The sequence below is a fragment of the Perna viridis genome, chromosome 3 (genome assembly GCF_037379345.1).
Source record: "Perna viridis isolate PV_CMFRI_1.1 ecotype Kerala chromosome 3, ASM3737934v1, whole genome shotgun sequence".
NCBI classification, from domain to species: Eukaryota; Metazoa; Mollusca; class Bivalvia; order Mytilida; family Mytilidae; genus Perna; species Perna viridis.
The window spans coordinates 59961237-59975626 of record NC_142447.1 but is presented as its reverse complement, the minus strand read 5'-3'; the positions used below and the strand labels follow the sequence as shown (position 1 = coordinate 59975626).

Sequence of the window (14390 nt, the reverse complement as noted above, 5' to 3'; positions counted from 1 at the left end):
CAAGCTTCAAACAATTGGGTAGGGGAAAAGCAAACAAACATATTTGTATGCTTGGCCTTACATGTACATGATATAACCTTACTCAAGTAATATAGAAAAGGTATGAAAATGAGGAATGAATTTCTTTTGTTAATACCACAGTTTCCTTATGTAATCTGTATATGATGTAATACTTTTACTGACAGCTACATATGTTGTATTTTTTATTTAGCTGATTCCAAGTTCCCAGCCCCTGCCACAGACTGCTAGTGGTTATTTTTTCTACTTCTCATTATTTGGGAATGATGTAACAAATGAGACTTTCCAGGATTTAATTAACCCCAACTTCCCAGCAGAGAGAGCTTCAGTCAGAGTAAGATCCAGTGTGGATGCCCTGAGAACATTCCTAGCCCACCAACCAGGCGTACAGGTATATTGATTGTTTGAGCCACAGTTGTAGTAAATAATCTATGATATGCTAATACAAAATTATGTAGAAACCAATTTATGGTTAATAAAATCCAGGTTTTTTTAGTACTGCCAGCCCCTTTGTAATTCACTTTGAATTTCTCATAGATGCTATACCAGCTGCATGTGAAAATAATTCTAGTAGCTGCTTAATTCTACCTGTCAGTCTGTCATGCTTAGGGGGTATATACTATAGTCAAACCTCATTAAGTTTAAGTCGACAGGACCATGCAAAAATGTTTATTTTCTCTGAGGTTTGAGTCATCAGGGATTATCCTGGGATGGGCCCTTTCAATTTTACAGGAAAACGTGTTGAGATAGAATTAAACTTGTCATTTATTTGGCTGGGCCTTTTGATAAGGCACCGAAATAAACTGTTTATTTGTGCCTTATGACAGTATTAAGAGATTTCTGGCTCATTTTGCAAGGGCCCATGTTTTTTCAAATGCCCCATTGAAATCCTGAATATTTATAGGCTCCTATATAAAATGTGCCCATAATGGTCTAAAGCCAGGAAATCCCTGGTCATTGGAGGTCAAGTATAATCCAGAAATGTATTGTTTCTGCTTTTTTAATGCCTTACACTTGTACATACACCTATACATGTTCTTCACTTTATTAACGTACTTCATGGTGTCTTTTTGTTGTTTTGGAAGATAATTTTTATGTGTTGTGTATTAAATATATTATAAATTCTGAGCAACATCAAATGTTTTAGGGGAAATTCTTATTTTAATTATTTTTTCTACATCGAAAATGTTATTTCTACATAGCATGTTGCTTTGAATAACTCAAAATCGGCACTACTGTCAAACCATGTGCACTACATTACAACAATAAAATTTCAGATACCATAGCGAAACTTAAGTAGTTGTAAAAATATATCAGTAATTATCATATTTTTTTGTGTGTAATTAAATGATCGGATATCATTCCATCAAAGAAAATTTACCACTATTTTTAATGTAGAGCCCACACCGCTTTGTAGTGCTCACTAATAAATAAAATATTATACATATGTTTAACTTCCATTAGTCTGCTTCAGTCGAAGACATTGATTGTAACTTGGTAACTGCAGTAAAACAGTATGACGGTATGTCTGTTATAAGGGTAGCAAGTCTTGGTAACTGCACAGAGAATGTGTAACAGTATGTCTGTCAGTCATTATAACTTCCTGAGTTGTAACCAACTTAAAACTGGAGCACCAAATATTTTTCCTGTTTTTTTGGGGGGGTTGGGGGGGGGCAGGTATGTGTTTTGTGATAATTTATCAAGAAAGTGAAAACTAAGTTTCTGAAGCAAATGATGATTATGTATATTGTTTATTATTGAATATTAATTAATTTTATATCAGGTACATTTATGCTGTGGTGACCAGTCCTTAGGAAGTTGTGAAATTCCTCTTAACAGCCTGATTAAAAAAAACAGTACAGAAATTTACATGAAGCCTGTCACCATTGAAGGCGCTTTCCAGGTAATCCATCCTATAAAAGTTTACTTCATGCATATCACTAATAGCTTGTATTTTATCAGTGTCTTTTGGAAGAGGATCAGATCTGATCAGATATTGTTTTGTGTTTTAGTTAAAAATAAATTTTTTGCTGATCTAGAAATCTGAAAAATACACTACCTTGTTGTATGAAATATTTTGAAATGTTAAAAAGAAAGTGTAAAATTGTTTCTATTATATTCAATAGCTGAACCCACCAAACAAAACAAAGCAACAAATGACAGTTGTCCCTCCTGACCAGTCCCCTCTAGTGGGTGTGTCTATAGTACTCCGTAAGGAGGATGAGGTAATTTTTTCTCTCTCTCCAAAAATAAGTTGAAAGTTTCTTGTCACCATGAGGAAAGATACATTTGTTATACCTTCAACATTGAAGTGAAGTCCTACTGCTGCTATTCCTCCATTCCATCACCTTTTGAACACTCCAGAGTTTACATAATTTGATAATTTGCAACTTCTACATCAGTGAGAGGATGTCATGCTTTGCAGTATTCTGGTTTGAAATTTCAAATAACATATTCTTTGTGTACTTTCTTGTTTAAACATATATCTTGTCAGATTATTTTATTCATTGATTTAATTTATATAAAAGTTGTGTCTTGTTTACTCAAAAGGGTAGCATTTCTGGTGATTTTTTATGTGCTTGGAATTATTTTTTTCAGGGTGTTATGTCCCCAGGAAAAGTTCCTGCTGGGGAAACAATCCATGAAATCCCTAAATCACCATCTCCTGGACATTCTCCCATCAGATCTCCCCCTAGATCCCCCAAAAAAGATGGACAGAAATCTCCAAAGAAAGGCAAAGGAAAAAGTAAAGGCAAAGTGAGAGTTGAAGAGCTTTCAGGGAAAGCTGTACAGAATGATCATTATACTGATGATTTTGAGAATGGCAACAATACTCAGGAAAATGTCAGCAGTATAGAGGATGATAAAATTAGAGAAAGTAAGTAGTCCATATGTGACATTATTGTAAGTGATAAGACCATATGTGACTTCATTGTAAGTAAGTAAATATTATGTGACTTCGTTGTAAGTCATAAGACCATGTAAGACTTCATTGTAAGTAAGTAGACCATATGTGACTTCATTGTAAGTGATAAGACCATATATGACTTCATTGTAAGTGATAAGACCATATGTGACTTTATTTTAGTAAGGAAACATTATGTGACTTCATTGTAAGTGAGTAGACAATATTTGACTTTATTGTGAGTAGACCATATGTGGCTTCATTGTGAGTAGACCATATGTGGCTTCATTGTAAGTGATAAGACAATATATGACTTCATTGTAAGTGAATAGACTATATATGACTTCATTGTAAGTGATACCACTGTATGTGGCTTCATTATAAGTGATAAGACCATATGTGACTTCATTGTAAGTAAGTTAACAGGACTTTTTCTACCTTTTTTCAAATAAGGTCCCTGCCCTTGAGATTGGGAATTTTTTTTATCAATTGGGAAAAAAACTGACAAATAAAATCATTTACTATTGATTGAGACAGAACAATGCAGTTTTCACTTCAGTACCTTTTATTTTACAATGGATAGAAGATAATGGTAAAAGAAGTTTCAAAATAATTATCATAAATCAGCTGCCGTAAAAAGTTGTAAATTGTAAATTTCTCTGATATCAAAATTGCTCTCGAAAAATTGTGACAATAACAATTTGCTGACTGTTAAAAAAAATATGACTTTTATTCTACCAGCAGACAAATTAATCAACAACTTTCTCATTGCTTGCTTCAGGTGGGAAATTCATGATAGATTTTTGGGAAAAAACACACTTTTTGACCATATGTGTACTACATTGTAAGCACTGTAAATAGGAGGTACATGTATGTGAAGTTCTTGAAAGATTCTCATACAATTGAATAATGGAAATTTTTTGTCAAGTATTTGTTGAAGACTTTTGTTTAGTACATAATGATAGTGTTTTATCTCTGAAGCAAACAACTGTTGACAAATATATTCTTATTGAATCAACTTCATCCATAGATAATTACTTGTCAAATGATTGTGGTACTGCCGTACTAGTCAGGTACAGGTGATTGTGGTACTATTGTACTAGTCAGGTACAGGTGATTGTGGTACTGCCTTACTAGTCAGGTACAGGTGATTGTGGTACTACTGTACTAGTCAGGTACAGGTGATTGTGGTACTGCCATACTAGTCAGGTACAGGTGATTGTGGTACTACTGTACTAGTCAGGTACAGGTGATTGTGGTACTGCCGTAGTAGTCTGGTACAGGTGGTTGTGGTACTATTGTACTAGTCAGGTACAAGTGATTGTGGTACTGCAGTACTAGTCAAGTACAGGTGGTTGTGGTACTACTGTACTGGTCAGGTACAGGTGGTTGTGGTACAACCGTACTAGTCAGGTGCTGGTGATTGTGGTACTGCCATACTAGTCAGGTACAGGTGATTATGGTACTACTGTACTGATCAGGTGCAGGTGGTTGTAGTACTATTGTACTAGTCAGGTACAGGAGATTGTGGTACCACTGTACTAGTCGGGTACATGTGATTGTGGTACTGCCATACTAGTCAGGTACAGGTGATTGTGGTACTGTTGTACTAGTCAGGTACAGGTGATTGTGGTACTGCCTTACTAGTCAGGTACAGGTGATTGTGGTACTGCCGTATTAGTTAGGTACAGGTGATTGTGGTACATGTACTACTGTACTGGTCAGGTACAGGTGATTGTGGTACAACCGTACTAGTCAGGTACAGGTACTTGTGGTACTACCCTACTGGTCAGGTACAGGTAATTGTGGTACTACCATACTAGTCAGGTGCTGGTGATTAAAAATCTCCATTATATACTTTATCGTATAATTTTTTTTACCAAACTTTTATTTTCTATAAACTGAATCTTCCCTTTCAAATGATGAAATATGTGAATAAAATTTTTTATTGAAGTCCTTCTAACATAAAAATAGAATTAAACAAATAATTGTTGAATTTTCAGTAAATCAACTACTGTGTATCTTTACATATTATCTTTTTTACTAGTGGCTGCTAGACAAGCAGAGAAGAGATTAAAGGATATGCCTCCAGTAGTCCCGAAAGGTCCACCAAGCCCCATCCAAGCTGGACATGGACATCAGAGAATGTCAGACCTAGGTAAAGACTTATAGAATCATTTCTAACTAAATCAGTAAGTAAGTGGTATATTGGAATCAACTTAACTGTCCATTTCATGTTTACTCCCAATTGATGGATTTCAAATTTGGTATGTGGCTTTATACAAATGGGACATATGTTGGACAAGATGTTTGTTACTGTCCAGAATCAACTTCCTATTTCGTGGACCATTTCTTTTTTCACTGTATGGAGGAATGATAGGTAAATTTTTTGTCGCAAAAATTTTGGCTACCACTGACAGATTGATTTCAAATTTATTTGACTTTGTATAGATAGTTCTTTCATTGTAAGTTATTTTTTACTCTACTATTATACATAGCGCAAGTGTGAAACTTAATGTCTATGTTTAACCAATCGCTATTGCTTGGGGTAAAATAATGCAACATAAATGGCCAGCCTCTGGTAAAACAATGATAAAATGGAGTTTCTGATATTCATTTTGATTCTAATAGGACTAGTTTCTTCACATTTTTGACAAGAAACAGCCTATGTGTTGCATGAAAAGGTGATGGTTTTGGAGCAAAATTCTGTAGTAACATTGCTAGAGTTGGGTTAGTTTACCTATGATATTAGAAAACTCTGACACTACTCAACCAATTAGAATCAATGGTATGAATGTTCATTGGGGTAACCTGCATAGAGTTAAAGTGTTCAGTATGATGAGATCTTTCTGTAGATAAATTTTTGTTTTAATCTGTTAAGCCATGTTGGAGTTTTTGCCCTTTTTTGACGTTTTTTGTTCTTTTTAATGTTTTTTCTTTTAAAAATCTTCTCCGACATTACTTGACCAATTGGAACCAAACTTGGTATGAATGTTTCTTGAGGTTTTCTGCATAGAATGGATGTAGGGATTTTTGATCTGTTGAAAAACATGGCCACTGCTACTGAAAATAGAACATAAAGGTCGAACAGGAGTTTTTTTTAGCTCACCTGGCCAAAGGCCATAGGGGTCAGACAGTAGTTTTTTCGCGTAAAACCGTAAGGTTTAGCAAAATTCTTTTTATTGCTGAAATGATCCTTATTCTAAGCCCTACAAAGTCTCCAGGGATCAAAGTTGTAAGACGTCTCCTTGTAAAAGTTATTACCCTTGAAAGGTGAAAACTGATGGTTTTTTTTACAGTTTTCAGCCAATATCTTGAAAACTATGATCAATAGAATAAAACTTTAAATTGTTAAAATGATCCTTATGATACGACCTACAAATGTTTGTTGGGATCTAATTTGTTGGACGCCTCCTTGTTAGAGTTTTTGCCCCTTGAAAGGCAAAAATTTGCGTTTTAGCAGTTTTCAGCCAATATCTTGCAAATTATAATAGATGAATTGAAACTTTCAATTGATAAAATGATCCTTCTGATAAGTCCTACCAAAGTGTTCATTGAGTCAAAATTGTCAAACAGCTCCTTGTTATTTTAAATGTTATTTCTATTTAAAATCTTTTCGTCTGAAACTACACTAGTGTACCCAACCAGTTAGAACCAAACTTAGTTTGGATATTCCTTAGGGTGTTATGCATAGATCTGATATGGGATTTTTTTATCCATCGAAAAACATGACTGCTGTTACTAAAAATAAAACAAAGGGTCAGTCAGAAGATTTTTTCATATATCTCCAAAACCGTTATTTTTAGCCAAATTCTTTCAAACGCCAAAATTATCCTTATTATAAGGCCTATAAAAGTCTATTTAGATCAAAGTTGTTAGAGTTATTGCTCTTGAAAGGCGAAAAATTATGTTTTTAGCAGTTTTCAGCCAATGTCGTGAAAACTATAATAGATAAAAAGAAACCTTTAAATTGATGAAATAATCCTTATGGTAAGTCCTACCTTAGTCTCCGTGAGTCAGAATTGAACATCTCCTTGTGAGAGTTATTGCCCTTGAAAGCAAAAATTTAAACAAGTGAGCGATTCAGGCTCCTGGGAGCCTCTTTTTGTTAGCTCACCATGCTAAAGGTCGTGTGAGCTATTGCCATCACTAAATGACAATTTGCGTTATTCATCTTTTGTCATTAACTTTTCTTTACAAATCTTTTCCTCTGACACCACTTAGTGGCTTATTACCGAAGTTAGTCACCAATGTCTTTGATGATTTGCCTTTTAAAGTTATAAAATGAAGTTTTTTGCAGTTATTAGTTAATATGTTGAAAGCCATTATTGATAGAATTATTTTTACAACTGATGAAATGATCTTAATGAGTAGTGCTACCAAAGTTTCCATTGGGTTTGGGGTTGTAGGGTGTCTTTTTTGAGTGTAATTGCCCTTGAAAGAAGTTTTTACCGATATCTTGAAAACCATAATAAAAAAAACTTTCAATTGATGAAATGATCTAAGATATGGGCTACCAAAGGCCATTGGGTTGGTTGTAGGATGACAAGTTTTTAGAGTTACTGCCCTTGAAGGTGAAAAATGCCATATTTTGCAGTTTACAGCCAATGTCTTGAAAACCATAATATATAGAAAAAAAAATTAATGGATCAGGTCAGCCATTCTGGGAGCATTTAGTTTTAATTAATATATAATTACATGTAATTGTGATTTTTTCAAATTCGGCTTCCTTGTTGGCTCCATATACTTATTAGGGAAGTCAACTCTGTCGGAAAAATATTTAAATACTCCTTGTATTTACTTAGTGTTAGTCAAGTATTAGCTGGGTAAAATGTAAAATCTTGTGGTTTTTAATGCATGTACATTTACAAATAATGAGATTTATTTACATGTACCATTGTTTATAAGATATTGACTTCTGTACATTGTCGTTAGATAACCAGCAATTGATACTGTGGAAATACTTTAATTCATGGATACCAATATTCATGGATTCTTGAATTCATGGTTTTGAGGTTTTCAGGATACACATCAATATGGGAATCTTCTTCTCATTGGGGACCAAATTTTGTGGTTTGGTCTACCAACAAAAACCATGAAAATATATACCCCAAGAATAATACAATGTTAAATGTAGTACTTTCATAGTAGCTTATTTACTTCTTTACCTCAAAAGTAAATAATTGTCTTATCAAAAGATATTTTAAAAAACCAAAGTTAGACATCAGTGACAGGGATAACAAGTCAAACCTCACATTCCATAAGAAAACACAGTTACAACTGTGAAAAGATCAGAAGTTAATGTTAGATAACCATTTACTTTGTCACTACATGGGGTTCTAAGAATTCACTATGTGTTCATAATATCTCTGGTTGATTGTTCTAGAAGGAGTTTCAAAGTCTGTTATTAATAGCGCTTATAAGAGTCTCTGTTGTGATTTCAATGTGATGGAAAATGCATGCTTATTTAAACTAAAAGGCTTGGAGATGTTCTCTTTTACATACAACTTCAAAGAATTTGTGACAGGATGTAGCTTTTGTTGAATTAAGCTCAATAAAATCAGTTTCTAGTTTTCTGGAGACATTGTTCTATGGGAGATTGATTAGTTGAGTATCATTGTGGTATTCAATACTCAGAACAACTGAGTAGTAACTGAATACTTGAGTACTTGCTGACATCTCTAATATTACACTTTATTATAATTACAGTGTATGCATCATTATGTTTATCTGTTTTAGTCAACATTTTTTTTAAGGTGAACAAGAGAGTCAGACAACATCAACACACCTTGCCATACCACCTCAGGCTCATCATTTTACCTTCTCCATTGATTTACGCAGCATCAAAGATCTGGAAACATCCTCTACATTATTTGTATATTTAAAGTATGTCTGTAGTTTATATTCTGTTTCGTCTTTTCACATATATCTGTTGGCTATATTTGATAAAAAAGACAAAAAAAAAACAGTTGATATTTTGTTATGCATAAATGATGTGTTGTTAAATAAAGTACTGTCTCATATTAAAAATTATTAGTTCAGTTACACAATACCTTATGCACTGTAGAACTATAAAAGGTAATTAAATTCTTCATAGAAGTTACTGAACAATGTTATTCTTACAAGCATTGATATATGATTTTCATGGATTTCTATAACATCTCAATAACATCTATTTCTGAAAAGTTTAAATATATACAGTTATAGATATCTCCATAGCATTTTATGTTACTAAGTCAGCTATGTTTTATGCAGTTGACATGCTATTTATCTTTTTTCTAACATTTTTGGTTAAAGGCATTATTGATTGTAAATTATGCTATTTTTCTATTAACAGGTATGTGTATCCATTCTTTGGGAGTGCATCAGCTATAATAACACATCCACCTATAGAAATCCGTCGAGGAATGGAAGTTCTACTACCACAGTCATTCTGTGCTTTTGATTTTGCCTGTAGTATACAACAATTACAGGAAACATTTCTCAGGTAAGATAAAAGTAATTATCTCCCCTTTATCAATGTAACAAATAGGATAATCAATAATCCCTTTGCCAATTTGTTATTATTAGTTATAATTTGTGGTTTTTGATGAAGCTGCTCAAAGGGCAGTAACTCTACAGTGGGACTAAAATTTTGGACAATCATTGTAGTGATGATTGATTTCTTTTTGCTCTCTGTAGCTCTCTCTCTCTCAAACTTACAGATAATTGTGAATATTTATATGCTGATTTTTCTTTGTTGTATAAAGTAAATTAACAAATTTTTAAAGCCGGTAAACTATTATAGATAATTATATTTTCCCCCCACACTAAACTTTTGTCTTAAATGCTTAAACACAGTTACAAACTGGATAATTTTGTAAAAATCCCAAATCTAAAATTTTCAAGTAATGGAAATATAACTTTTATACTGTCTTGCTTGACTTTTGTAACAAAAATGAGATATTACTTGCACATTCGTGAAATCTTTAAGTTTTGTCATTCATACTTTTCAAGTTCGAAATAAATGGTCCACTTGAGGAAAAACCTTAAGTCTCAAGTAAAGTGTCAATGAAATGGTTTGAAGGTCCAGGGCCTAGCTAAATGAAATGTCAAAGGTCATAGGTTAGAAATTGTGGGTCTCAGACCTCTGACCACCACTTATTTGAACTCCTGTCCAAATTATTTAGTGGCCTTTAATGCTTTTCATTTTTCTATTAGTATTTTTTAGTTCTTTGTTTGAATACAATTTGTTCTTCATCTGTTGTACTTATTGGGTTCCTGTAATTAATTTGTCAACATTGCCTCTCATTTGGACTTATTGTGTTCCCATCATTGATTTGTCAACATTGCCTCTCATTTGGACTTATTGTGTTCCTGTCATTGATTTGTCAACATTTCCTCTCATTTGGACTTACTGTGTTCCTGTCATTGATTTGTCAACATTGCCTCTCATTTGGACTTATCATGTTCCCGTCATTGATTTTTCAACTTTGCCTCTCATTTGGACTTATAGTGTTTCTGTCATTAGTTTGTCAACATTGCCTCACATTAGTGCTTATTGTATTCTCGTCATTAATTTGTCAACATTGCCTCACATTAGTGCTTATTGTATTCCTGTCATTAATTTGTCAATATTGCCTCACATTAGTACCCATTGTGGTGCTATTTACACTTTTCTAACATGGTAAATGATAAGTAGTAACAATTTTGATGTCCAATATTAGATTTTAAGTTGTTATATGCAAATTATCCTTAAGTGATATATTTTTTATACTTGCACCTTACCCTCCACCCTTCCCTACTGAAAATCATACTTTTCAATTTTTTTTTTATTTTATGACTATTTTAGTGTTTTTATATGTCCAGTACTTAGTATTATAGTTTTCACTGCACACCCTTTTATCATTCAAATATTGTTTTCTCAATTATTTATATAGCTGGATTAGATAAGGAAAAGTAGATGGTTTCTAACACATTCCTCTGACCAATGGGTAATATTTAATCAATATATTATATTGGTCGGCAGTAAATGTGTAGCAAGATTTGTAAATCTAAAGAATCACTACTAGAATACGTTCAGATATAGAATTATTTATAGAAATAAAATCTTGCATGTATTTGTCTTTAAAATAATAATAAAGCAACATCCTCCATTGCCCATAACTTTAGTTCATTATATCTATAGGTAACTGAACCCTTTTTACAGTCAGGTTTTTAGTTAAAAAAATAATAATTTAGTGGAAGAATATTGTGATGTTTTCAGGGTGCCACTGATGGTAGAAGTATTCCACAGAGACAAACAACAGTCTAGAGATGTTCTAGTTGGTGTAGCTAAACTTCCACTTGAACAAATTATCACAGCAGATAAAAATAGAGTTTCTGTAAGTTTTGCCATAGGTTTGTATTTTATTTGTATGACCCACAATAATTTTCTGGCTTCAATGATTTCTAAACTCAATGATGAATGTTGTATGGCAATATTATTAATATGTGTGTATATTATGATAGCTGTAGTTTTAGTGAATTGTATTTAATTGATGAATAACAATAAATGCTAATATCATGTATGACATATATTTATCCTGGGAATTAGGGAGTATTATGTATGACATATATTTATCCTGGGAATTACGGAGTATTATGTATGACGTATATTTATCCTGGGAATCACGGAGTATTGGCAGGTTTTGAACAACTGTAAATAATGTATGGCTTTGTATTGTTAATGGAACATCACCACCATCTGTAAATAATGTATGGCTGTGTATTGTTAATGGAACATCACCACCATCTGTAAATAATGTATGGCTGTGTATTGTTAATGGAACATCACCACCATCTGTAAATAATGTATGGCTGTGTATTGTTTATGGAACATTACCACCATCTGTAAATAATGTATGGCTGTGTATTGTTAATGGAACATCACCACCATCTGTAAATAATGTATGGCTGTGTATTGTTAATGGAACATCACCACCATCTGTAAATAATGTATGGTTGTGTATTGTTAATGGAACATCACCACCATCTGTAAATAAATGACTTAAGTATGAGTGTATGGATAATTATGAAGTATTACTAGAGGGTTCCATACCACAAAGCTCAGGTTGGAATTGGTTTTGGAGTTATGGCTTTGGCCATTTTGAAATTAGGGTCATAAAAGAGGCCAAATGCAAGTGGTGTCCTGTTAATACCTTTGGTAGATAAGGAAAAGGGAAAACATCAAACATATGACTAAATTGTTGACAATACAATGTATGTAGTCTAGGGTACTGTTAACATCATAACATGAAAGTTAGCAACATGACTGAAAAACTCAATAAATAATGTTGTAAAATACTCTCATGATGATAAATCTGTGATGATTTTAGAGTAACACAGGTGCTACAGGATGGAGACAAAGTTATGGTGATAGAGTTGTTGTGGTATCTCCTGATAGGTTTGTATATACATGTTACTATGATAAATCTACATTGAAGAATTAAATCTACAAAATCAAAGTTTATATAACTTTATACCAGTAGTTTTGATTGAAATAGGACAAAACAATGCTATATACTGATTGTCAATTTATGTCACAATAATATTCCTAAACAATAATATTCTGCCAATTTATCAGAAACAAAACAATGATTTATACATTAATTTGAAGTAACAAACTTTGTTATATGGAAATAAAACTGCAAACTAATTGATGGATAAGTTCATTTTAAAATTGACACATGTCATTGTAGATGTAAGTGGCAACATCATTTGTACAACCAATGACATTTAACATCGAAAATTGGTAACTAATAATTTACTGGGCTTGATACTCAAATCCCAAAGCACATGTATAATGATCCCTGGTGACATCGCTACTGACTTAACTTTGATAAAAGTGTATCAAAAACTGTACCCTTTCCATGTCTTGTCTCGATTGTGGACGTCAATGTTTCTCATCTTAATGTAGCTGATGGTTTAGATCTTAATTATTGTGCCTATAAGATAGATGACTTTTTGTAGAACTGCTCTGGTCCATTATTGGTCTGTTTGTTTTGTGATGGAGACTCTAAAGTTGGAGGAAAAAGTCATTCCGCAGTAAAATAGTACTTTGTCAGATAGTCAGCAAATTTAACACACTTTGCACTGTTTGGTGCTACCAACAAAAAGTCCTCAACAAATAAATCAGTGACTTCTTCGGACTCTGAAAAGCCAAGCCAAATTACCGTTTTAGTCATTTTTCGATTTCTGAATTGACATCTTTGTATTATGTCTAAAGGCAAAGCTTCTGAATACATCCCCACCAAGTCTGACCTAAATGAAACCTACATAATTTGATTATTATTGACGTAAAGAGATACTATTCTTATAACCATGAATTGTGTATAATTGGGTGAAAAATTTGAGGATATATTTGTTTGTGCCATCCATGATGATTTCATGTACTGAGCACTGACATTCCATGTTAGAAGCACAAGTAAATACAATAATTCCATTTTCAGAATAGTAGATTTGTTTCAAATTTTCAAATTTACCGTGATCATTTCATCCATATTGTCATGTCTCCAATCTATTTCTGAGCAGTGGCAGATAAGTCATCCTTCTCTTTCTGTAAACATCTATATTCAAGTTTTCTTCTGTATAATTTGAAGTTCTGTTCAGATAAGTTTAGATGGTCATTGAGCAAAAGCACCCTCAGATTTTCTTTTGGACCTTTTAGGTAATATATGCCTTTCTTTCATTCTATAATCAGTGTCATGGCTGTGCTCTCTGCTGAATAACCTGAAAATCAATGAACAATGTATCATTTGTCTTTAGCTATGGGTACATGTTCAAAAGTTTTTCTCCATACATTATACAAATACAATCAAGATTTCATCACCTTCATATATATCTTGATAACATTTGACTGTTGAATGTACCATTTGAATTTTTGCATTTAAATAACAAACAGGTAGACAGACAAATTGAAAATTATCCTTAGTCCATAAAAAATATTCAGGGTCCATTGAAATAAAGTTTAGTTTTCAATTGTTTTGATTCTTGCTTTACAGTCTTTGATAGAGCATTGCCAAGAAATCTCCTTTGTGGCTAACACTTTGTCAACTCTTTATCAATAACCATCACATATCAAACTATTTTTTCCTTGATTTGTTTCAACCAATGTCAGGTCCATGTTGACCCCTTGACAGATTTTTATATTGTGGGTATTTCTTGAGAAAAGTGTTCACCATACATGTAGGTAGATTATAAGGCCTGGGGTACAAGATCAATGTTGTATATAGGTATTAAGGTAAATCCATACAGGTAAACCGTGCTAAAAAGTCGTATCAAAATTACTGATGATGTATAATGTCCACTTGAAAATTTTGAAACAATGCTAAAATGTCCAATGTCTGATGTTGTGACCAATGGCATTGTTGATGTGACCATTGACATTTTTAGTGTGTCCAATGAGATTGTTGGTATGACCAATGACATTGTTGATGTGATTGGGAAC

At 33.0% G+C, this 14390-nt stretch overlaps 1 protein-coding gene and 1 pseudogene across 1 annotated transcript in view; one reads left to right on the top strand and one right to left on the bottom strand.

The window, feature by feature from the left end:
* Positions 1-14390, top strand: part of LOC148623177 (centrosomal protein of 120 kDa-like) — a 38103-nt gene that overhangs the window by 7948 nt on the left and 15765 nt on the right. Inside the window, exons 5-13 of the mRNA XM_088573756.1 lie at positions 212-409; positions 1802-1921; positions 2145-2243; positions 2617-2896; positions 4971-5081; positions 8680-8809; positions 9261-9410; positions 11169-11286; positions 12280-12347. Coding sequence (XP_088429882.1) covers positions 212-409; positions 1802-1921; positions 2145-2243; positions 2617-2896; positions 4971-5081; positions 8680-8809; positions 9261-9410; positions 11169-11286; positions 12280-12347 — 1274 coding nt within the window. The remainder of the gene's footprint in view (positions 1-211; positions 410-1801; positions 1922-2144; positions 2244-2616; positions 2897-4970; positions 5082-8679; positions 8810-9260; positions 9411-11168; positions 11287-12279; positions 12348-14390) is intronic.
* Positions 13232-14066, bottom strand: LOC148623178 (uncharacterized; annotated as a pseudogene).